Source organism: Rhyacophila brunnea, unplaced genomic scaffold (genome assembly GCF_057557595.1).
Source record: "Rhyacophila brunnea isolate RB1 unplaced genomic scaffold, BYU_Rbru_1.0 scaffold_5, whole genome shotgun sequence".
In the NCBI taxonomy this organism is placed as follows: domain Eukaryota; kingdom Metazoa; phylum Arthropoda; class Insecta; order Trichoptera; family Rhyacophilidae; genus Rhyacophila; species Rhyacophila brunnea.
The window spans coordinates 3,334,436-3,360,631 of NW_028233170.1; the positions used below are offsets into that span (position 1 = coordinate 3,334,436).

General features: G+C 32.6%; 1 protein-coding gene across 1 annotated transcript in view; it reads left to right on the forward strand.

Moving 5' to 3' along the window:
* Positions 1–26,196, forward strand: part of LOC147065910 (alpha-tocopherol transfer protein-like) — a 32,861-nt gene that overhangs the window by 303 nt on the left and 6,362 nt on the right. Inside the window, exon 2 of the mRNA XM_085955682.1 lies at positions 26,022–26,116. Within this exon, the coding sequence (XP_085811808.1) occupies positions 26,022–26,116 (95 nt within the window). The remainder of the gene's footprint in view (positions 1–26,021; positions 26,117–26,196) is intronic.

A 26,196-nucleotide genomic window follows, 5' to 3' on the forward strand; every position in this document is an offset into this window, starting at 1 on the left:
GTAGAAGTAATTAATTTCTTTATCATCTAAATGTGGGCAGCTGCAGATTCGTCAGCAGGGTGGGACACAAAAAATGCGGTAAAAACATAAACGCATGTTCACAATAATAAACTTTTATATTTGAGAGAGTGTTTTTATAACAATTAATATATTTATAAGTCATAAGTTGATAAAATTTGAATTGATAATCTTCAAAAAAAGACAATAAAATTAAACCTCATTGACGACCTTACAATATTGTTATTTGTTATGTTCATCATCATTTATTTGTTTAGAAAAAGAGTATTACGGCATTACAGCGATTGGCCAATGCGCCATAATACTTAATAAATACAAAATCTGAATTACAAATAACAACTAATATAACAAGAAAGTAGAAAAGACAGCAAGTATTTATATAAATATTAAAGAAACATGATAATATATACAATCATAAATTTAACCTATTTAACACGTCCACAAACATTATATAGTTAATAAAAAATAAATCAACCTTTATGGTGCCATCAAATAACATAATCATCATCATCATCAGGGGCGCGACAATCCGGTGTGGGTCTTGGCCTCCTCCAACAGCTCCCTCCACCTGTACCTATCCAGTGTGGCCGCTTTCCAATTCGGTACCCCGAGAATTCGGCAGTCAATGGCAGCTCCATTCAACCAGCGAATCTTTGGCCTGCCTCTTCTTCTACGCCCTATTGGATTGCTGGATATCCACTCTCTTTGCCGGTTCATTGTCATTCATACGGTGCACATGACCTAGCCATCGCAGTCTCCCAATCTTAGTTGATTGAACTGCGCTGCAATCTTCGTACAGCCCGTAGAGCTCAGCATTATATCTTCTCCTCCAATTGGTGCCGTCCCTGATCGGTCCATATATATGGCGGAGAATTTTTCTTTCAAAAATGTTAATGTCCAGGTTTCCGATGCGTAGGTGAGCACTGGCTTTACAAGTGTCTTGTAAAGAGAGCTTTTAGTTCGGCGAGGTAGTATACGGGACATAAAATATCTTAACAGGCCAAAGTAGCATTTATTCGCAGACATGATTCTCTTGTTGATTTCTTCTGTAATATATATATTCACCTCAATCAAAAAACCTTGCAATAAATTATCAGAATAAAATATTACGTTAAAGGGTAAAGATACACGGACAAGAATAAAATGACATCTGAAGGAAATTAAAATCAATATATTTTTCGACCTTCATAATACTTATTTATAATTTGATTGTTCACCTTAAATTAAAATAATATATGGGAACATTTAAAAAAAATATTATATCTTTATAAAAAAAAGTATAATGATTAGGAAAAATGTCTATCTGTTAGTTTATATGTTTGCATCCTGTCTATACAACTATGTTACTATAGTATTGAAATAGTATAGCAAGCTCATTTCTATTTCATTAAATTTGTCCTAAGTTTTCTATGTAGGTAAATCTAGGCATGTAATGAAGTATTTATTATGTGATTATGTACTGTATGACTATAATATATGACAAAATAATAATATATAATATATGTATCAAAAAATAAGGGAATTGAGTAACCTTTTGGCCGTGGCTGTAGTTTGCCACGTAAATGAAGCGCGAATTCAATATTGGTAATATTTGAGGACGTTCACCAGGATTTGTATTTCTTGCGTTTAATGTCGCCATAAAGTCATTCACCAAGACTGCCTTCAAAATCTTAGTATAATAAGGCGACAGGGTTTCGCGTTTCGGTGAACAATGGTCACAGTAACAGTTCGTCTTATCAGTAGCGGTTTAATACACGTGGATGCTCCAGGCGCTGACTGATTTCAAAACCTCCATACGATTGACATTAAGCTTAAACTTTTACCATAAGATATAAATTGTTTTTTTTGAAAGTATAAAATTTAAAAAGATTTTTTTTTGACCATGCTCGATCCTAATATGGATGTCAGCCACTTGCTTAACCTATTATGTCGATACTATTACTCATACGAAACTTAAAAAACAAAATGTGTAGAATTGTAGATACTTGCCAGACCCAGGGCTCGAACCTGGGACCGATGATGCTATATGCCGACGCTTAAGCCGCTCGGCCATCGTGGGTTAGATTTTATTACTCGCAATTAATTTGCATACACATGTATTTTATTGGTTTATATTTTATGACAAGCTTGGAGGCTACTAGATGAGCAGGCCCTGAGTGTTAAAAATATATCAATATTGTTGCACTGTATTTTATTTAATTGAAAATATCCAATCGTGGAAACCTTTCTGACGAATCGACTACCACTTGGTCTGCAAGGAAACTGCCACTGCTTTTGTTATCAATGTTATCATCAAACTTTGAGCATATTAATGAATAAATTACTTAAGCCATTTTTTGTATCCGCATCGTTTAAAGTCGAAAAAAATGCAAGTAGTAACTCGTAATTGACGGCTTATGAGCTTAATCCGTTATATTTTTGATCTGTATTAATCCTAGTTAGACTATTTAAGTCATATACTTAAAAAAATCATAAAGCTTTACATTCTTATGTGATAATAAGATAAGAATATTGTGTTTAACAAAAAATATATATGATAGGTACAATACAATTAGCTACCTAATATTTGATTGATTGAATATGATAAAAAATAATCCATGCTTTGTTTATGATAACATTGTATCATAATATAGATAAGAAAAATATTTAAAAACGATTCCTTTGTAAGGTGCTGTATTATGTAAATGTATATTACTTAAAATGTTATAAATACTTTTTTTATCATCATCAGCCAGCAGCATTACTTTAATATGTATGGTACTTTAATATGGTGAATGGCAGAAAACTCGACATGATTTCGATTCGACGGGCAGGTAATTGATAATATGTACTTAATTTACGGTCGGATCCGACCATATTTATTTTATTATGGTACTAATTTAAGCATCCAATAAACCATTATAATAGTGGTAATTATACACGGTTACATAATTGATTCTTAACTCTTTCAAATAAAACAAACCCGAGGAAGTTATATTTTGAACGCGACGCTTCTTCAAAATCTGACCTCAGGTGTAAGAATATGTGAGATGTTAGTAGTCGCTTTCACTGGCATGCTAAAAAGACGTGAATTTCAAACAAAAATCAAACTGGCTTTGATTTTATCAATCGATAATGATTACAATAACATACCGGGTCACATATTGTGTTACCGATGTATTATTATGATGGTAACAACTGGGTATCTTCTCTTTCACCCTGTCACGACCCAGCATTGGGGCATAGGTCAAGCACAAGTTTGTGCCACTTACCTCGATCCATCGCCAACTCTTGCGCCTCCCGCCATTCCAGACATTCAGCGCGTAGATCGCTTTCCTAGCATCACTGCAGGGTGAGGGAGGGCCGGCCACGATGGCGGAACCCTCGAGGCTGTGCCACAAGGATACGAAGTGTCGCACTTCTTTCTACTTTCTAAGAAAATCTTATTGTACCTACCAAAAATTCATAAAACACGATTTATCACCGTTGTCAGACGGAGTTGAACCACTGCTAGATGCTATGCCTCTCCTAGCTATTTACACTCGTATTGATCCCTAGTTTTTCGCTGTCATGTAAATTCACTTGACCAGGTAAGTTCGTTGATTCAGTATATTTTACTTGCCCCTTGGGTATGACTGTATTATTTGTCCACTCGTCGGTCGACATTTCCGGCATTTATTGTCATTTTATCCCATGGCGTGTTCTTATATATTGGGTTAATTTGAGGCCTTTCCTTGTTATACCAGACACGCATATTTCCATGCCACGTTGTTCCAATTGTAGTTTCTTGATTTATCTTAGATTGAGGCTCTACGTTTCACATATCGTATACGAGAGTACTGGAAGGACATATTATTATAATACGTTGGATTCTTTATATAATTTAGATGCACTATAACGTTAGTGTTAGAGATACTATTCAGTTAACAAAATGCGCTTCATGCGTACCTACTTACGCATGCATATATAAATTATCTCTAACTAAAAGCAACCCTGGGATAAGTAAACAATACTAGTTTTGAGATAATTGAACTTTAACGCTTGTTTCATTCAAATAAAATAGTTAACTATATAATTTTGAAAACATTTCTGAAAAAATATAAATAACCAATAGAAAAAATCTTTTTTGAAAAAAAATACGACACCCAGCTGGAATCGAGCCTGCGTCTTTCGGGATTCGCGTCCACGCACATCGACCACAATGCTAGGTATCCAATCTAATTGCGACAAAATTTAACTAATGTCTCTTACAAAACTCACTGAAGCGCTTTCCAAATTGAGTTACTATTGGCAATCGGCTTTTGTATTTTAAATCAAAGTAGGTATTAATTACTTTAATTACTAGCCGACGTCAAAAAAGATTTTTTCAAATGGTTGTATATTTTCTCAAAAGTGTTGTCAAAATTATGTATGTTCAATAAAAAGAATATTACATTCTTAAATCTTGTGAATTATTCGTTGAATTAAAAAAATAGTCAGTTAAATATATGTTTATTTTGTTGATTTCTGCATTTTCTAATAAATGATAACTTCACTATGTAGGTGTAGCTTCAAGCAATCGATCGGCAAACTTAAAATTGACTTTTTTACTATATCTCGGTATACGTAGTTGTTATAATTATAGCGAAAGAGGATTGATAGACGTATTCAAACACATACTATTTATATACCTAGCAAATTGTAGAGGTACATCATTTTAAAAGAAGTAGAAACGTACAAAAAAACACAGTGATAAAAGTATATCCGTAAAAATGCGATTACATATGAAAACAGTCACATTTTCAATATATGCGGCGAAGAATTTTCCAATCGAAGAATTATGAGCGAAGAATAATCTGATAAATATTATTGCATAGTTCATTCCACCCTATTTCACAAAGGCGCATCACTATTTTATGAAATGTGTACAGCACACACCAGCGGTCGATCTTAGGGACGACTGCGGGTTAACTTCTTTAGTATTCTTAACTATGTTATTAAGACAATACTAAAATAATTTATTTAAATAATCCTTTGTATAATACGCCATATATATCTAATTTATCATATTATTATCGTCGATACACTTTTCCCAGCGATTTTCAATAGCTTCGATACTTTGTTTATATTGTAAATCGTCGATCTCCTCAAAATAGTCATCAACCGCAGACTCCACCTCTTCATTGTTGGCAAATCTTTTACCACCGAGCCATTTTTTCAAGTTTGGAAACAGAAAATAATCCGAGGAGGCTAAATCTGGCAAATAAGATGCTCGAGGAAGCAATTCGAACTTTAACTCATTGATTTTGGCCATCGCGATAACGGATGTGTGAACTGGTGCATTGTTCTGATGGAACAAAACTTTCTTTTTCGCCAAATGTGGTTGTTTTTTCTTGATTTCATCACTCAAAAGCTGCAATAAGCTTGCATAATATACGCCGTTGATTGATTTTCCTTTCTGAAGATAATCAATGAAAATTACCCCACGCGCATCCCAAAAAACTGGCGCCATGACCTTGCCTGCAGATGCAACTGTCTTCGCCTTCTTTGGAACCGATTCTCCCCTTTCAGTCCATTGTTTTGACTGTTTCTTCGTCTCAGGTGTAAAGTGATGGACCCATGTTTCATTCACGGTTATGAATAGATGCAAAAACTCTGCTTTATTGCTGTGAAATTTCGCCAAACACTCGATTGAAACTTCCTCACGATGCTGTTTTTGTTCCATTGTGAGTAATCGCGGCACCCATCTTGCGCACAGCTTTCTCTTGTCAAAATGTCAATGTGTGATGTACAGCACTTTTTGAAATGCCTACCATGTCTACTAGCTCGCGCAATTTCAGTCGACGTTCATCCAATACCATTTTGTGGATTTTCGTCACCATTTCTGGCGTGGTCACCTCATTTGGTCGACCACTGCGATGTTCGTCTTGGCAGCTTGTCCGGCCTCGTTTAAACTCAGCCACCCAATATTTTACTGTTGTAAATAAAGGTGCAGACACCCCCAGAGTAGAATCTAGCGCCACTTTGATATTGGTTGGACTGAAACCTTTAAAATGAAAGTATTGTATCACATAACGATGACCAATTTTTTCCATGTTTACAAATTCACCGATAACGTTCACTGTTGATGGCTGACAAACAATTACTGAACAACGTAGCGTCGTAAAACTTCAAACTTAAGCTTTATAAGGTTGGTATTTCCTATCATGGTCATTATTTTCAAACAACTACTGCCACATATACGTCAGATCGGGTACTTCTGGGACTACCCGGTATATATATGTCTGTTATCTATGGGTCCTACTCACCTATCATCTAAAATCAAAATCATTATAAAAATTAGTAATAATAATGATATTATCAATCACTTGTCAATCTTATATTAGGTATGTTGTATTGTTATCGGTAAGATTATTAATATTCCGCCAGACGTGTACTTAATTCGGTAGGATGTACTATGTAATAATATTATTCTGTTATCTAATGTCTAAAGTCAAAATTATCTCAATGCGGGTGTTAGTTTATATTGTATGTTAAATGAAGTAGGTATTTTCAATATAAACAAATGTCGGCGATTTTAAATTCATGACTGTATACAATAACAAACAAAAAAAGTTTACGCTCTGCGAAAACGTTTTAACTTGTGCCAAATGTTAGTTTGTAATAAAATAACGCATACGGGCTGCTATGTTATCATGATGTAAATAATTAATCTTCTTTCAACACTGGAAAAAAGATTTATTTATGAAATCGGTTTAAATATCATAATATTATCAAAATTGACGAATGGTTTTATGGTGGAGGGCGTTCAAAAGATTTTTTTTGAGACTCCTTTACTTTAGGCCAGGGATGGCAAATATGATTTGATCGGCGTGCCAAATTAAGCCGTTTTTTTTTAATTCGTGGAGCGGGCCATTCCTTTTTATGTGTACACTCTTGATATAATCTAGCTATATCATATTTTATTGAATATAAAAAAAATATACACATACAATGAAAGAAAATTAGGTAATATAAAAACATTTAATAACACACTAATTTTTGTTTCATATTATTCGCTTTATATATCAGACCTATTTGTCGTTGATTGCAAATTAATACGTCATGCTACTGAATCTTCCTATGTCAACATACTAATCTTTGAATGTACATGATTCAATATAGAAAAAAAAAATACTTTTACATGAGTATATGGAAGAAAAAATGGTTAACAGCGTTAACAGATATAAAAGTATCAGGAATGCTTTTCCATGCTTTTAATATTATGTTTTTAATTCGGCATTCCGATTCATCAATTTGAGAAGTCGATGACATACCAATTCTTCAATGCATTTTCACATGTTTACATTTTTTTCAGCCCAAACAGGATCAGATTGCAAATCAATAATTTCAGTACATTTACATCAACATGATTTCGCTTTGATTTTATATTTTCCTGCAGTAAACATTTTGAATATTAAAAAATAAAAGGAATTATTTTTTTTGGCGTGCCGTCGAAATTTTTTAGCCTGCCAGTTTGGGCACGCGTACCACGTATTTGCCATCGCTGCTTTAGGCTGTATGGATATTATCCGACTCATTTTCTCTTAGTTATGTTTATTATTATACTGTAGTTATAAAGTTTGAAGAGATCTTGGCTACATTTTTTTATGACTTATACGCGATGTAAACAAGGACTCTGCCATTATTGATAAGATTTGCTTGTATATTCCTGATGAAACGGGAGCATCAGCTGTTGTTAAATGTCCTTCTATGGTGCAGAACTAACCTGATATTGGTAATAATATTTGGTAGGGTAATATGGTATATTTCACCAAATCGTTTTGGATATAACATGCAGATATATTCCACTTGCGTGAGAGTTATATTAGGTGGACGTTTTTAAAAATATTAAAACAAGGTCTATTTATTTAGATCATTTTGCCAGTAACAGTAACTAGCTCAGTAACTATGTATTATTCTTATTACTCTGTTTTAATTTAAACATTTTTATCACCTACGGTTACATAATTGTTTTCTTTATTTTTTCGTGTAATACTGTGATCGCCTTGAATTTATTAATTTTAATGTTCACTCAATGTAAAATAATAAGAAAAAAACATTTTAATTTATATCCGAGTGGAGACGGGGTATTCCTGACAGGTGTGGCTGACATTTCATTTTAATTTTAATTATTTGTTAATAATATTTACATATTATTAAGATTTGATTTCGTGAATTAACGATAAAAAAATCAGCCTGACTACTCATATAATACAGAACACAATACGTAAATAGTTTGTTGATTTATCTATAATATAAATATTTGCAAATTAATGAAGGGTCTGTCTGATTTCGATCTATTTGCTTTTTGATAACATTTTGACTACTTATATGCTACCTAAATGAAAACAGTACTTTTGTTTGTCTATTCGTCTGTTTATTCCGTTATGAATTGACTGGACTGTACTTGGACTGGTGCCAATTTAATAGAGTTTCATCGTAATAGGTAACTCAAAAGGTTACTGCTGGTGAAAGGAAAGGGTGAAGCTAGGTGCGTGTGGACGGGCGTACGCCTGTATCCAATCATTGTCGAATAACGCAATTGCAACAATTCATTACGAGTAGTAAACTACAGTGACCAACCAGATATGCGCGGTGGAGTATCTAAGTGAGATTCCGTAATAACCAACAAATTATTATCTATCTCAATAATTTGAAAAAAGAATCAAATCGAATCAGTTTATTTCTTCATTGTTTATTATGTGTACTTTTTATTTAGGTATTTTCCGGGGACAAAGTCGCTGCCTGTCGCAATAAATAATACAAAGTAATAATATTGTTTATATCTATGATTTGCATGCTGTATGTTTTATATTATAGGTTATAAGTTTATCATATCATAAGTTTATTAAGTAGGTAGGTACTTATCCAATACTTCTTATGATTCATTGATGTATACGATTTGTTTTCTCGCAATTACAAATAAATAACTAGCAACAACGTTATTATTATTGAATATCAGTAGTAATTATTATTTCCACACGCAGTGAGGCGTGGATTATAGAATCATTATGGGTAGATAGATTCATCATATCCTTACACTATTATGGTTTCTGCTTTATGTTTATATTTATTTAATATTAAATATAAATATTACTTGAACCGTTTAACCTTGGACGATCTACTTCAGGTTTTTAACCTATACGGCTACCTACCTAAACATTTGCAAAGTGAATATAATACTTGAGACATTTTAATAATAATAATAATAATATGTATTTAAAATAATAAAAAAGTCTTAACTATGACGTATATTATGCATGATATCAAATAGCGAATGGAGATAACCGCTTTGAATCCAGAAAATTACACCAGTCAATTCTTGACTGGACACGATAGCTTCGCTGGCAGGCTCTATTATAGTCTATTAACTTGATCTCAACCCGTTCTACATGTCCATGTTGCGAAGAAATAAGAGATGCAAGTCACATCCTCTAGGAATATCCTAAAATGTATACGGAAAGGGAAGAACTGATTGAGTAGGTTCAACTAGGCCCAATTGGCCACGCGCACCTGATTGCAACAGAGGCCAATTTTGCGGCATTTGAAAAATTTGCAGCGGCGTATGGGGAGCGGGATAATCCCGACTCCTCCGTAGAATCAGAATAAAATCTTGAGTATCAGTACGCGGGTACACATGGCGCACGATGCCGGCGGCCAGCAGAGCTGGACCTCACTTTTTCACTTTCTTTCTAGAGTCAGTCTTAAGCACCGAGGTGCATGGTTGCAATAATCGGTCCCGTGCGGCTCCGTTAGGGACGAAATGTGAGCAATTAAAAATTCATTATGTCGCAATACAGCGCTGCGGAAGGCGGCCGTGCATAATCCACGCCTGTACAGACACGGCGGATATAGGAGGGTGTATTGTAGCTGTTGAGATCATCGGACCGTCCGACCTGGTCGCCACAAAGGTCAATTTTGTGGCATACAGAATATGTGCTGCTTCATATTGCCAACGTGAAGTTCTCTTCACCCAGATTTTTCGGCAGTTTTGTATTAGCTTTTGTTACTTCATACAAATTTTAATTTTACCTCTACGTGCTCTCCTCTCCCTTGGTTACCTACTCTTAACTTAAAGTCATGTAAATTCAGTCAAAACATGTTTGAGTGCATGGCGACCTCACTCTTGGGTAACTGTTCCTAAGTCATTCCCAGTCAAAAAAATGATGCTACACATACGTAGGGTCCCATGATACGCCCGATTAAGGCCGGGTGTGGTGCCAGGTGGCTGTGGTTTAGTGGGGCCATTAATTTCAGTGTTTATGGATGAACTTGCGTAGATTTAAATCTATATTACAAGCAATCATTCGTAGAGTATATCTACGTTTTATAACTTCGCACGTTTTTGGACTTTTTACTACACTGATACGCCTATTTGCCTGATTACCTCGCATAAAATTAGATCAAATGATATTCAATTGCATTAATATATGTAGGAATAAGAAAATAAATAGATAATAATTATATGTCAAAAAAATAAATATATTTCAACAATTTCATCCTAGACCTGGAGTGCAAAGTTATGAAGAAACAACGCTACACGTCACATTATTAATGATATATTTTGTGTGTAAATTACAAATATTAGCTAAACATTAAACGGTCGAATAGTTAGGTGTTCTATCTAGTTTAAAATCTTGCCAATACAATTATTTTAGAATAATTTCTTTCAAATAAAATAATAACAATCGAAGTATAAATTTTAAACAACATACAGTAATATTCATATATGAAAATAATATAATGATCTTAGGTTTTATTGTAATCATTATAATACTTATATAAATCAGTGATGAATAATCTTTTTATCAATAGCACCAATTTTATCTATTATTCTAATGTCAATCGGGAAAAACTATCGCGAATAAAAATTATCTTTTAAGTCTAGACATATTAGCATTTTACATTTAAATATATCTAGGTACTCCAGTCGTTTTCCACCGAGTATAATATTATCATGTATTATATTGGTACATATTTATTAGATAAAACTCAGTATTAGCGAAATTGAGATCGTTGTTGTTGTTGTTGAATGATAAATATTTTTCTCGTATAAAATGTAATGAATTTAAGGATGTGGGAAAATCTACCCTGATGTTTTGTGAATAGAGATACTATCATATAGTTTGATACAATCATTGCACATAATAATATTTTCATGATATCGGTATTATGTTGCAGTGCAACAATTTGCTAACTTTATATCGAAAATTTTAATTTAAGAGTTATTTAATATATATAATATTCTTGATAACACCACAACATGCCAAGAGACACAATAAAAGTAGCAATAAGTATGTAAAAGTACTCTTTCAGAATATTCACAGTGTTAGTATTGATCTTTGTGCAAACTAGTGTATGTATTTGGCAGTGGCGAAGGTTGGAGGAGGCTGTTAAGAATCGACATAAATAATACACACTAAACTTTGTCAGTCAAATGTATTTGTTTTGTATTAAATTTGATAGTGTTTGCTAATTTATAAAATTTACTTAAATCCTGCTTAATCTAAGCCATAGTAGATAATATTCAAAAATATTCATTTATCTAAAATTATACCAATAAACAATACATAATTAAAGATATTTTATAGATAAAAGAATATTTTTTATCGGTTATGGTTTGATAATTTGATATAATATTTCATAGGCGGGGCAGAATGAATAAAAAAGAACTAACCAACACCATCCGTAATATTATAATGTATTCTTAATTCAACGAAAACAAATAAGTACGACTAAAAAAGTGTGCATAATTTTTGTCGGATCGCCCATAGCATACCTATTTATTTACCTATTATTATGTATTGGTTAGGCAGGGTTTAATTGAATTTTTAAAACTAATCAGCACCATCTGCAAATTGTATTCTTAGTTCAATGAAAACAAATAATTAGTATGACTAACATCTTAACAGCCTACCTCCACCCCTCGCCACTGGTATTAGGTAATAGAAGTGAAACAATCACAAACACGCAGACTTTGAAAAAATCATATAAAAATATTGTGACCTCTACGGGAATCGACCCCGGAGCCCCCGGGTGAAAGATCAGCGCCTTACTTACCGGACTACGAGGGCTGTCAAAATTTGTCAATAGCATGGATGGTCGGCCGTATTTTGTGCGCCATTAATCTAAAACAACTTCAGTTATTAGATTTGATATTTGTAAAAAAAATTTACATCATTCATATAGGAAGACCCGGTAATTGGAGAAGTGTGGCGAGAGACCGGAGTGAGTGGAGAGCGGTTGTGGAGGAGGCCAAATCCCACCCCGGGATGTAGCGCCGTGAAAGAAGAAGACGAAGAAAAAATAATTACAATTTTTAGCTCGTTAAAATATGTATTGAAAGTAGTCAAATTTACTCGATAGTATTGAGTAAAATGTTTAGCACGAATGAGCACATAAATAAGTGTAGGAAGAGGAAAACAATAACAAAATGAAGTGCATTTTATATACTTTTATAGACAGTGTATTCTCGATTGTCCTCCCTTACGAAGTGTTTTACTTCCCTGTCCCTATTATAATACCCACACGGGTATCATGATATTTAGTACGCACACAAAAAAATAATGAAGTACATATATGCGGATAGAAAGTTCTATTAATTAATGACGTATCTATCAAGCATATCATTATGTGAAACATTAATATATCATTATTGATAAGAACACAGCAATTAGTTGGACGAACCATATGGTTTATGTGTCGTAAAGACATCTTATATAATATATCTACGTAGTTATTGCAAATAAGTAATTACCAGTGACAGACTATTCATTAGCAGTCATGTATACTGAGTGCCCCTTGGATATTTTGCTCTCAGATTCTAGTATTGGTTTATAATTTATATTTTAAATCGTATATAATATAATGATACATTCGATGCCTATCTAGAATAATTATTATTAATAACATCAAATCATTAATTATTTATTGATTAGTTTTATTGTGGAATTACAGTTGTTGACCAATGCATCACACATTATAAAATGTAATACAAAAAGAATGTATGTATGGCAGATAATATTATTACGTCCAACTTTGCAGACAAAAGATATCATTAAAATAAGTGAGAATTTTACACAATGAATGTTATATGATGAAAAAACGAGATTTCGAACTCAAGTATATTAAACAAAAAAATAGGCCATTGCAATACTGCAGCATGACAGTGCATTTATTATGAGGCTACAATTCTTCAGCTTACAATCACCTACATAAAGCAAATAAGAAAAATTAATATTAACATAAACTACGGGGACTAGTTTATATATTATATTATGAAACTGTGGTAAAAAAAATGTACTGACGATTAATGTATTTTATAAGTAAGCAATTGGCGACACTTTTGAAAAATCGCATTCATTAATTAATTGTAACTATTAAAACACCGTGCATCCAATCGGTTATTTAAGTTTCTCTACAAAATTTCAACTTTGAGGTACCTAAATGACTACCTATCTAATCTTGGTCGTTCCCTCGTGGCTATCCTGCAATGCAATCATGTTCCGAGCGACAAAGTTTCTCCACCCCTCTCGGTCTTCTCCATATCCACCCGTCTGCGATTTGTGCACGGTCACCTTCCATGACGCTATAGTATAAATATATAAAATACTGAAAAGATTTTAGTGCCATACTTCCTCGTACCGTAATGAAGCTGCACGGGACTGATGTAGCAATTATGCGCCTTGGTGTTTAAAAAAGAGTATAGAAATTAAAAAAAACCTTGACTTGCTCTGTCGTCTCTCAGGGCAAAGTGAAGGCTGTCCCCAGTACACTCCTTCACACTGTCGCTCTAGCGCGCCAATGCTCTTCCTCTGCATCATCTTACCCGGAGGTACCCCAAAACCACCAGGTATCCGGTCCACACCGAATAATATGTATAATTTGAACATTTAAAAGAGTGAAAAAATGGAAATAAGCCTTTTTGTTTTTTTCTTATCAACACATATTGTGTACTAGTACTGCTTTGTCTTTTTACTTAGCAGGGCAGAGTAGCGTTAGAATAAAATCATAATATTGTATGTATCATCAAGAAATTTTAAGTGTATCATCGAATTCTCTGACAAGTGTTATTTTACAATCGATAAGTCGTGATTCTCAAACCGGTGATTATCGAACCGTCCCATCAACTAGGCATAAAATTATTTCAAAGCGTGAATTACCAATATATAAATGAAGTACAGAACGTACTTGCATGGTCGAATCTATAAGTTCCACTTCTACCGTGCGTATTATACATATTAATAATATATTATCAAAATTATTGACAGCACAAAATGCCCAGTCCAAAATGTATTCATTTTATTTTTGTTATGCTTAAGTGATACAACTAGATATTGTTATGTTAGAGGATTTTCAATACTTATATGTATATTTTTAAAGATTGTAATGACACAATGTAATTAGTTGGTTGAAAGCCATCATCTATATAATTTAAAATACAGCAATCATTTTGATTGCAGCTACTTAATCCGCAGTTGGTAATGAGGATTACAGCCTGCTTCATCTTTTTTCTGACGGTTTCAAGCTGTATTGATGTATTTTTTTTATATCCGTCTGTCTACAGCAAAAAAACTAATCTTTTAAGGAAATCTTGCAAATTAAGTAGGTATCTCCTGTTTTTTTCTACCAGTATATTATTTATTTCAATGTGAACATTTTGCTTTTGTGAATTGTTCAGTTAATTACACGCAACACTGATTATTTATGAGTAAATTATTCATTAAAATATAATAAACAAAAGAGGTAAAAAGAATACTAATAATGTTCTATATTTAAAATATTAATATTACTGACTGTATAAACATTAAGGCTATACTTCAGTTGAAGAAAGATCGTGGTTAGGCGATGCGCGGATTGTGCGAACGACGCGTGCTGAACGAAATATAATTTGTCATACAAATTCAAGATGCGTTCATTTAATGTTATGTTTATTGTTATATTACTAATAATAATAGTATATTCATTGTCATGTTTTCTTTTTCAAGTACATACGTACAGTTTTTTAGTCATCTTTACATGATTTAAGAATATATTCATCCGATGCAATGACAAAACAAATCGTCGTGCGCACACCTCGACCGTCGGTCTCCGATTGGCGAGACAGGCGACGAGTGTGAAATTTCGTCGCACCTACTGTTGAAAATTATTTGCCGTTTCACTGAAGTACGCTCTTAAATTTATTTATTATATTTGGCAACATTTGATCATAAAATAAATAATAGGTACGTAATTTTATTAAAATAAATTACAAGCATGCTTAGGTTCACTGATGGTTGGTTTTTTGACTGATTTTTTAAAAATATTTCCTTAAAATAACGAGGTGACAATGATATTAATAATACTAATAATAGGTATTTAATTTTTGCGCATCTATTCTGTATACAAGGCTGATATCGGCCGCTGTCGGCGGCTATCGAGGGTACTTTATTATATCTATGTATTGACGTATTACACCCACGGTGGCCGCGCGGCTTAAGCGTTCGACTATAACGTCGTAGGTTTCAGGTTCGAATCCTGGGTCTGGCAAGTACACGTCATATTCTTTTTCAATTTGTGTGTGAGTCAGAGTATGGACCTAATAGGTTGAGCAAGTGGCTGACATCTATTTCTCGTAAAATACAAAATCTGTTAATACAAACCTTTACTCTGTGGAGGCCCGTATGATCCTATTAGGATTGGACACGGTCGGATTATTATGTATGGATACCGTAGGCAACGCAATCTAAGTTGCCGATATTGGCCTCTTAAAGGTAGGCGCGTCTCTTAGTGGCTTACGCCTATAAGTGTGGTTATGCATCGCGCTCTTTGGCGCCATGGGTAAATAATATTTGGCACCCTAAGTGGAGGTCTACGTGGAGTTTTTTTTTTATTAGAATTTGGTGTAGTTTTATTTTTATTTTTGAGAATCTTTTATTCAATAAAGCCTCTATAAGTGTGTTAGTCATTTTTGCAGGTTCATGTTAGTATTTTTTTTTTAGAATTATTAATAACCATATCCTTGCTTTTTCGTACAAGGTGGTTGTTAGTAATTTTGAACAATCACAAACACCCAGGCTTTGAGAAAAACACATAAATATTGTGTGTCCTGACCGGGAATCGAACCCAGGAACTCTCGGGTGGAAGATAAGCGCCTTACGCACTGCACCATGAGAGCCGCCTCATATTAGTATTAATTATATTGTTCAAAATTATATGTGGTACGTACTTTCTCCTACAAGTCTTCAATCATTTAAAAAGTTGATAATTATGATTAGGAATTACGATATAGTTCAAGTGGTTAAATACTTTTTAAATTATTAATTTAATATATGTCTTGATCATTGGACATTGTCGAAAAAAAAATGACGTATTATTGATTTGATTTAATAAAACGATTTTTTTTAGTACTTATTCCACTTTTAATAATTACCTCTGGAACAGTTTCTTCCACCTCAGAGGGACATTTTCAACTGAATAATCTTGCAATTAATTAATAAAACAGGTATCAAAACAAATTTAAGATGCGGTGCTATTCAAATTGCGTTTTATTAAATTAAATCAATAATACAATGAATTGACAGTTAACACAAAAAAAAATATTGATGTATTATAATTGCTACAATAATTTAGCCGTTTAAGCTGTCTATCTCGCTCTAAAAGTTAACACAGCCAAGAGAGGTGCTGTTGAAACATTGCATTTATTGTAACAATTACAACTAATTTATTGTAACAATTATAATACCTCAATACATAAATTTGATACACTACCCTCGATAGCCGCCGATAGCGACCGATATCAGCCTTGTGTATAGAATCGATGCGCTGAAGTAGTCTATAGAGGCCCATGGGGGTTGTAAAGGGTTCAGAAGAATAAGGTTTTATACACATCTAGATTTTATAACGTGATGTTTAGTGTGGTTGAATTGGTAGTCGTATAAAAAATAATGTTCTGTTCGTTGGCGCAGTGAAAGATGGTGGTTAAGCTACAACATACGGCCGTAGCCATAAATTGACAAACTATAATTAAATTAGGGAGTAAAATTATGTTAACGCGTGTGTTTGAACATGTACCTAATCGATTTTTTTTTTATTTTTTTTTAAACGGTACATGTTCAAACACGCGCGTCAATATCGTTTTACTCCCTACTTTAATTATAGTTTGTCAATTTATGGCTACGGCCGTATGTTGTAGCTTAACTACTGGGGAATGACAAAAGCAATGGCGTTTTTCAAAAAAACACTACCTTATTCTTAGGTCAATAATTATTATAAAGCAATCATTATTCATAAGATGTTTATCACACTTGAATGATCAAAGACATAGCTTATAATAAGTATCTTTAGAATCATCTTCAAATGTGTTAATCTTGCCGATTTTTTGAATAATAAAATGCCTAATTCTTGTCAAATTTGGGATCACAGAGATTATCAATATATTTTTTTATCGTAAATATTTTACTAAAATTATGTCGTCATAAATTATACTAATGGTTTTATAAATGCGATTAAAAATTAATAAATGTAAAAAATCTTATCATCACTGCACATTCATGTACCGAAATATGACTATATTCTGAGCGAGAGGTTTAAAAGAATACTATTTTATGTAACAAAAATACTTTATGCAGTCATCAAATGTTTGAAATAAGGCTTCAAAATTATATAAATAGATTATCTACAACGTTTAAGGAGTGTCCAGGATCATGGTTTGAAAATACAATAAAAACTCAATTTTGACCTACGACGAGCATGTGGGCCGTTAAGGTATTACATAAAGTTATCTTTAAAATCTCTTTATTTTGCCATCAGCAAAATAACAATTACACGTATTACATACGTACTTAAGAATTTGATAACATCAGATAAATTTGAAATCCAATAACCTCGAAGTATATCCTAAATGAAGTAATAATAAAATTTATATCCATCGGGGAACGTAGAATATTTCGTAATTTTTAAGCCTGTCCGTTTAAGTATGTACTTAATAAATCGCGAAACCATTCGTATTTAGAAATAATAAGAAATCTTACTTTGTAATGTCGGTAAGGATTTTGGGTTAACAATTGAAATAGCCTTCAGCGATATTTTCGAAATGATAGCAATAACTAATAACATTCTAATTAATTCAAGTCATTAATACTGCCCTAAAATAAATAACATTATGGGTAGGTATGTTATTTGGAACATACATGGTAGTTAGCGAGACTTACACCTGCATTTATTGCATTCTGGGAAGTGTGTTTTACTAATTAATCAACCGGTGCAATATTATTATATTATAAAAGTGAAAATATGTTGGTTTGATTGCCTTTTCCGACTTAGCATCAACACCTACATATAAATAATTACAAGATAAAAATAACTTTTTATATACCACGTTTTTAAATTTTCTGTTGAATCATATAAACTTGACAATTCTATGTATTAATAAAAATACTTTTTTTGTAGTTGACAGAAATACTGAAATGTCATTTTGACATTTCATATTGATTTCCATAGTAACGCACGTATATAATAATTATTTAGTTGCTAGGACCCCCTTAGCAACCAATAATAGTGTTTTACTTATAACGAATTTTTTCCGAAACATACAAAACAGAATTAACTGAAAATGAATTCAATTCTGCTTAAAGATGGCCAAAAGTATTAAAAGAATGCATTGTCGTCGTGTTCTGATATATTCTAAAAGTTTCAAATGTCTAGCTAGTCCGGAAGTTAGTTAAACATCTTCAATCGTACAATACAAATCTTGGACAAACAAGAAAAAAAAATGTACTGGATACACAAGAAAAAATCTGTACAGGACAAACAAGAATACGAGCTAATAAAAACGTGGTAAAAATACACAGTGTGTTTGTTGAAGTTACGTCCTACCTTTCCTGCAAATTCTAATTTAAAATTTTCACGACAGATGAAGTTTTAATTTGATGTTCTTTTGTTTGATTTAGCTGTCAGAATTATTTTTATTTTGACATGTTGTATGCCTAGATATACATTTAAGTAAGATAAAATACGTATATCGATCAATGAAATGACCTCATTATTATATTAAGCCGAAATTTATTATGTAACAATTATGCGTTCGAGTTGTATGTAAAATTCCGTCAATAGTGGAGACCATATTTTGTAATTTTAAATCAAGGTATTTACAATACTAACTGTGATCGGTAGACGGTGTCAAGATCTATCCAAATTTTAGTCTTAACGTACTTGCACTTGTTAATACTTAATTTTATTAAACTACTTATAAAAACAATAGCCACCTATATTTTAAAAAAACACGAATAAGTATGTTTTTTAATTATTCCTTTATATTCCTTCAATTATATTAATAGTGAATGCAACATTCTTATTTTTTGTATTATTCATTAAATCAACATTAAATGTAGATAAATGACTAGGGTTTTATATAATAGATACTAATATTTCCAAAAATACAGTTAGTGATAATACTGATAATTAATAACGTAGACCTCATTCAAATATTTTTTTATTTAATCATAGCAGACGGGTTTCGTCCGTCAAGAGAATTATAGTGTAGATATGTCTGTGATTTCGAAATATTTGCCTTCCGATCACCATTCTTCGCATGATACTTTGATGGGCACACTTTTTTTTTAATTTGTCTGTCTGTCAGTTTGGTCCACCTCAAAAACTACACATTTAGTAAGTACTTACCTAACTACTATTTCATATCAATATTTCAAAAGGTTTCGAACGAGAGATAAAACAACCCAAAAAATAACGCACGAGTAGGTAAAGTGGTCAGATATCAGCGGTGGATAGGTGAGATGTATATTTTACTGATTTGAAAAAAAAACAAGTATTTTATATTTTTGTATTTCATATGGACGAATTTGCGGCTTATTGCTAGTAAGTAATAATGATTGAAAAAAAAAGTTTGATAAAGATATTATTACTGTTCTTGTTTACAATGTTCCTTATTTTTTATGTCACAGTCCAAACGTCCAAATTAAAATTTAAACTAGGTCGCTTAAATTTGGACACGTTACGTATCGTGATCTTGACATTTACCTACTTTTAAACAGAATTGGGCAATCTTCTATAGGTCGAGGTAATGAACCTTCTAGGAAATATGATGAAAACATAATATATTTTATCGACAATCTGTAATGCAACAGTTCACTTCGAATGTTTAATTTTAAGTTTAATTAGTATCTACATATTCCACAATTATTATTACAATATTATCAAGACCGGTTTCAATACTTTGGTGTCAATACATTTCTTTTGACGTCGATAATTTCTTTGGATACGATACCAATTTACCAGTGGGTCTATTCCATACACAAGGCGGTTATCGACGGCTATAGTGATAAATATTATCACTGTATCATATTTTAAGCTAATTTATAATTTCGCGCAGTACGCTCTTGGCAACATAGGAGAATAGTTTGACGATGAGTGCAATAAGCATAGAGAGAAAACTTATCATGACTACAATTAATAGGTACATTCCACAAAAAAATCGAAAGAGATAAAAAATTTCATTTCTGTATTTCAAAATAAGTATCTAAAATTAAATTTAATTTATTGGCGTAGAAAAAACTTTTCTGAAATGTAGAATTTTCAATAAGTAATATACTTGAAGGCTAAAAGCCTTCAAACTATAGTGTAATTTGACGGTAGGTATCACAATAATCTATAAAAAACATGGCACTTTTACGTACAGACTATTACAGCCTTTGAACATATTTTTTTACAGCCTGCTAGTTACTATCTGTAGGATATATTGCGACGACTATTGCATTACACACACGATGGCTGAGCAACGTCGTGTGTCCCAGGTTCGAATCCTGGGTCTGGGAAATACACATATTGTTTTTCAATTTGTGTTTGAGTCAGAGTGTGGACCTAATAGGTTGAGCAAGTGGCTAACATCCATTTCTCGTACAAACAAAATCTGTTAATACAAATCTCCATTTCGTGGAGGCCCATAATATTATGATCTTATTGAGATCGGACATGGTAAAGAAAAAAATACAATAATATTATATATCGATTCCTTTGTAAGTCTGTTACTGATATAATGTAATATATAAATTATTTTTGACAAAGTAGGCTTTACATAATTATTTTTATTAGACAGATAGTGAAATTTAATTTACAGTTGCAACCATTAGCTGGTTTGTTCACCTATTATAGATATATCATCATAAATCGTCCGGTGTTCGAATTTAGAACTAAGCTCACTACAGTAGCTATATCTATAACAAGTATTGAATAATATGTCAAATATAATGTTTGAGGCTTTCACGGTTATTTTTTATCGTAGTAGATTTTTGGGTTTCCACCGTGTGTCCTTCTTCCTTCTTTACTCGACGTTTCGGGCTCGTTGCAGAGGCCATTATCAAGAGATGCTATGTCAAATGTTAGCATGTGGCGCCCTCACTTATACTGGTAGATCTATAGTTGCTGTATAGTGTATACAATGTGTTATAATGTGCGATATGAATACTCAGTTAATTATGTTTATAAACCACGTTGTATTAATCCAATTAGAAAAACACAGCGGATCACGTTAATCTTTATTATTAAAAAAATAGAAACGTTGCATGGTTCATACCGGAAAAATCAATTATAACTTATAATAATTCTCCGTCCGCAGTGACACACAAAGTACTGCATACAACGTACAGGAAAACTTAAATCGAAAATCTACATCGCAGCCACTTTCACGAAAATTAACATTTTATATTTTTTACCGTCTTACATCAAGGACTACTGTGAAAAAAGACTTGGTATAATATCATGTTTTCAGAACGCCTCTTTACATAATATATTCCAAATGTCTTTTTCAATATTTACATATGTATTATAAGTACATATTCTACAAAAATTAATCAGAAATATATTGTCCTCCTGCCATGGTTTAGTGTTTCCCAAACTTTTTCATATCACGGCCCCTCCTCCACAGCTATAAAAAGCCGTACTCGGCATTAATTATTACCATATATAAGTACATATTATTATTAATCACAAACAAATTCAAATAAATAAATTATTGTACGTAAAGCCTATAAAACAATTTAATGGGAGGGATGTGGTTGCAAGTTTTTACATAACAAATCAATATCGGGTTTAATGTTATCAATGGTAATTCGCAGATAATCTTCCAAAGTCTATGTTGAAAGACATGACCTGTGCATATTTTTTTATTATGAGTTTTGATGTAAATGATGTTTCGTATAGGTGTAAAAGAGTTGTGGTTACTAATGCCACTCTTGCAATATTGATAGACGAATTATCTTGTTAATCAAAATTTTGAAATATTTATTCCATTAAATTCCATTTTAAGCAAATTATCTGATCTGACATCGATCAATTAAGTCTTCTTGAGCTGCTCACGTAATATGATCATGATTTTATCTGACAAATTAATATACGTATATTCATAATTAAAAATAGTTGTTGTTCTAATAAAATATTTAGCGACCCATGACTTCGGGAAGTACGGAGGCCAGACGTCACTGGTTGTGTGTTCATTACAGGGTTGTCTTGACATGACAGCAGCACAGAATGATGCATACCGAGGCGCACTAATAGCCAGGCCGTGACACGAAACTGAAACATCGAAGCCAGTGCTAATTAATGCTCATACTTCGAATGAAAACTGGTAAAATGTTTGATGAAAATCATGATTATTGCATATTGAAATAAATGGTAATAATTTTAAAGAAATATACAATCGAAATTGTTTATTGCAAACAAGCTACCTACCGCATTGCATTCGGAGTTAATCGATAACTAGCACTTCCATCGTAGTTTACAGTATCGTTTCATGGCTTGCAGCCGTCTAGTCACATGTCCTATACTCGCACCATCGATTGATGGGAATGCACCCCCGGCTACGGTATAGATATTTGGTCCATGTAGTGAAAATAAAAATAATCATATTCAAAGCACGTTTATGACCTTGTTTGTACCGGCACATCACTATACCATTTTTTTTTTTTAAATCGTCGCACATTTGCAAAAAAAGTTGTTCATTTAAATTACCAGTAACAAACCAGGTATGCCGTAATAAAAGTGAAAGTGAAATATTAGGCACAATGATCTCATTTTAAATCAGATTTTTTTTTCTCATGCACGTAGAAAACCCTCACAAACAATGACATACTTACATAATGATATCTCGATGAAATACAATATTACGTTTATTATGTCTACAATAGAATGCCAATTACTGGGTGTGGTTTAAAATCATTTTAACTGAATACTAAGTGTAATGTTTTAAAAATGTATTTTAATATTACTACCATAATGTGGTTTTGGAATACTGGTATTATTATTATGTTAGTACAAGAATATGTATTTATTGCTAGAGTGAGAAGGAAGATATTATCGTCTCTTTCTGTAAGCTACATAATGTTATAGTTATATTATGAACAAGGAGAAACCGTTTATTTTAATGGTGTAACTGAAATAACTTTTGGTTAAAAAAGTTTTTATAATGAAGAAGAAGATACAGATGAAATCTTTTTTTTTAATTCAGAGATAGCACATTCCATTGTAGTGGTGACTGTATCCATATGATTGAAGTGAAATGCCAGTCGAAAGGGCCTGGCCAGTTTTTACACGTCTGACAAAACATTATTTTATCCATAACCTAAACCGGAGATTCGGAATGAGAATTGTAAGATAATATTGTGTATTCTTGGGCCTACTATATAAGTGAAGATACGAATACTCACAGAAATAACGCTTGGTAAATCAGAAACTTTCGACATTTGGGTTTATAATGTGCATGGTTATGAATGCAGGGCATAAAAAAGGGCGAAGAAATAGTCAGCTAAGTAAAAACTAGAAATTTTGCGTACTCTGATCAGAAAATGCCTCATCCCGAGATATATCTCCCTGGCAGAAGACGTCCTTTTTTAAGGATCTAAGATACTAGTTTGACAGCAAGTACTCCATACTTGCTTAGAACGGCGATAGATAGAGGAAAAATGAGAAAATCTTCACCGACATAATACATGATAACGGATATAGCACAGAAAGATAAAAAAATCTGCTTATCGTAATTGGTAGAAGGGAAATTACCATTTTCGTTAGTGAAAAGACGATAGTATGGACCTCAACAGAGTGGGGATTATCTCTCAGTCATTTGAATGTTGTTAGCCATATATGCCAAATCCATAAGACATTGTTGTGGATCAAACAAATATATAAAATAACATGGACAGGAGTGCCACCAAGTGGGTGTGCTAGGGGTGTGTAAGGAGGCGGCAAAAGTCTGAAAAATATTTTCAATGATATTATTCCATAATATAATAAAGTTAAATATTATTTTATAGATTGCGCTTTCGTGTTCAATTGATATAAATTTATCGATTTAAGACGCTCTATATTATAATTCAGAATGTTATATTATTTTATAAGTATAATATGTTAGATATTTTGGAGACAATACAATAATTGTTTCAACTTTTCTTTGACCTAAGTCATTTTTCAACATTTTATGAGGGGGTGCTTATAGGTGTGTATAATACAACGATAGAGATGTTGCATGGAAATATGCAAAAAAAGCATAATCGAGGGACGGTCTATTTTGACGGGTAGAAAATTGAGGTAAAAATGCTTTGATTTACCAAATTTTTTGTCAATTAGTCTGAATCTTCAATAATCGATATCTTCGATAATTCTATAATCAGCGTCGAATTTACGTTTGAACAACGGCTTTGAAAAATGTGAAATTTTGAATAGTTTTCTTGATTTTTTGCTCTTTCTAACTACGAATATTTTGACTGATACGCGTTAAATTGATGACTAGTACTCACATAATTTTGACAACGTTTTAAACCATGCATATTAATTCGCGTTGGGGTAGCTGTTTCGTCTGTTGTAAAGTTTTATTTTTTAGACTCATTTTTTTTTTGAGGGCCTGGGCTTATAGCTTCTTTAGCCCTATAGTAAATCCGACCCTGCTGAGCATAACAAAGCTGGTATATGATGGTAGCATTGCTGGCGTATCCAACAGCCGCGTCTAGTTCTGTAGACAGGTAGTGAACTTTCGCAAAATGCTTCTCTTGCAATGGCCAAGTGACCCACTGCTAGAAAAATACCTGTCTACCTATATTTCTCTCAATTACATCATATGATTCAAAGGAAATTACATGGCTCACCCTAGTACCAGTTAAGTTGTTTTATCCATATTTGTACATATAAATAATATCAGCGATTTTGATGTGATTTTTTTTAATAGAGAAATAGCCAATAAGAAAATGTTTTTTTGTTTTTATCCTACAAAATACTAACCCAAATTTATTATATTATTTGACTTTAATTGCAGGGATTTTATTATGTTGTAGATAAGATTTTGGCTTAATTTTTCTGACAAATCTATTGAATCACATTCATTAAGTTTAATCGCCCCTGAGAAGAGTTTATTTCTATGTTATATAAGCAATACTATAAGAATTATACCCACGATGGTAACGCGGCTTAAGCGTCCGCCTATAACATCGTGGGTCCCAGGTTAGAATCCTGGATATGGCAAGTACACATATTATTGAGTCAGGGTATGGACCTAATAGGTTGAGCAAGTGGCTGACATCCATTTCTCATAAAAACAAAATCTCCTCCACTCTGTGAGGCCCATATTATGATCTTATTTGAATCGGACATGGTCGGAAAAAAAAAGAATAATAATAATAGTACAATCGAAAAAACCGATACTTCCTAATTATTTATTCAGCTTTTATAAAAATATCTTTCTTTTCATAATTTATTATGAAGACAATTACAGTTGAATTTTCTATGTTTTTGCTCTCCTGTAATTAAAAAAAATGTACACATTTTCGCTAGTTTGACAGGCAGTTTATTAAATATAATATAAATAATCTGTTCTTTGTTAATTATCCAGGACAATCGCACATTCAAAACCTATCGTATAGCCTATCTGAATTATAATTATCAATCTGTTCTGTGATTATATCCCAGTGATGAATAAGTATATGGCGTGTAATACCTACTAAATGTTTTGTTTTAATTATTTCCAGATGAAGCTGGGTTGACCGTTCCGTTGGAAGAAGACGAATTTTTGTTGAAGTTTCTAAGACCCTGTAAATTTTATCCTGAAAGCGCGCTAGAGCAGGTAATTATAAACAAACCTAGATATTATTATAACAAGGGGGGGGGGGGTCTGACAGGGCTCTAGTCTATTGGTCAAACAGA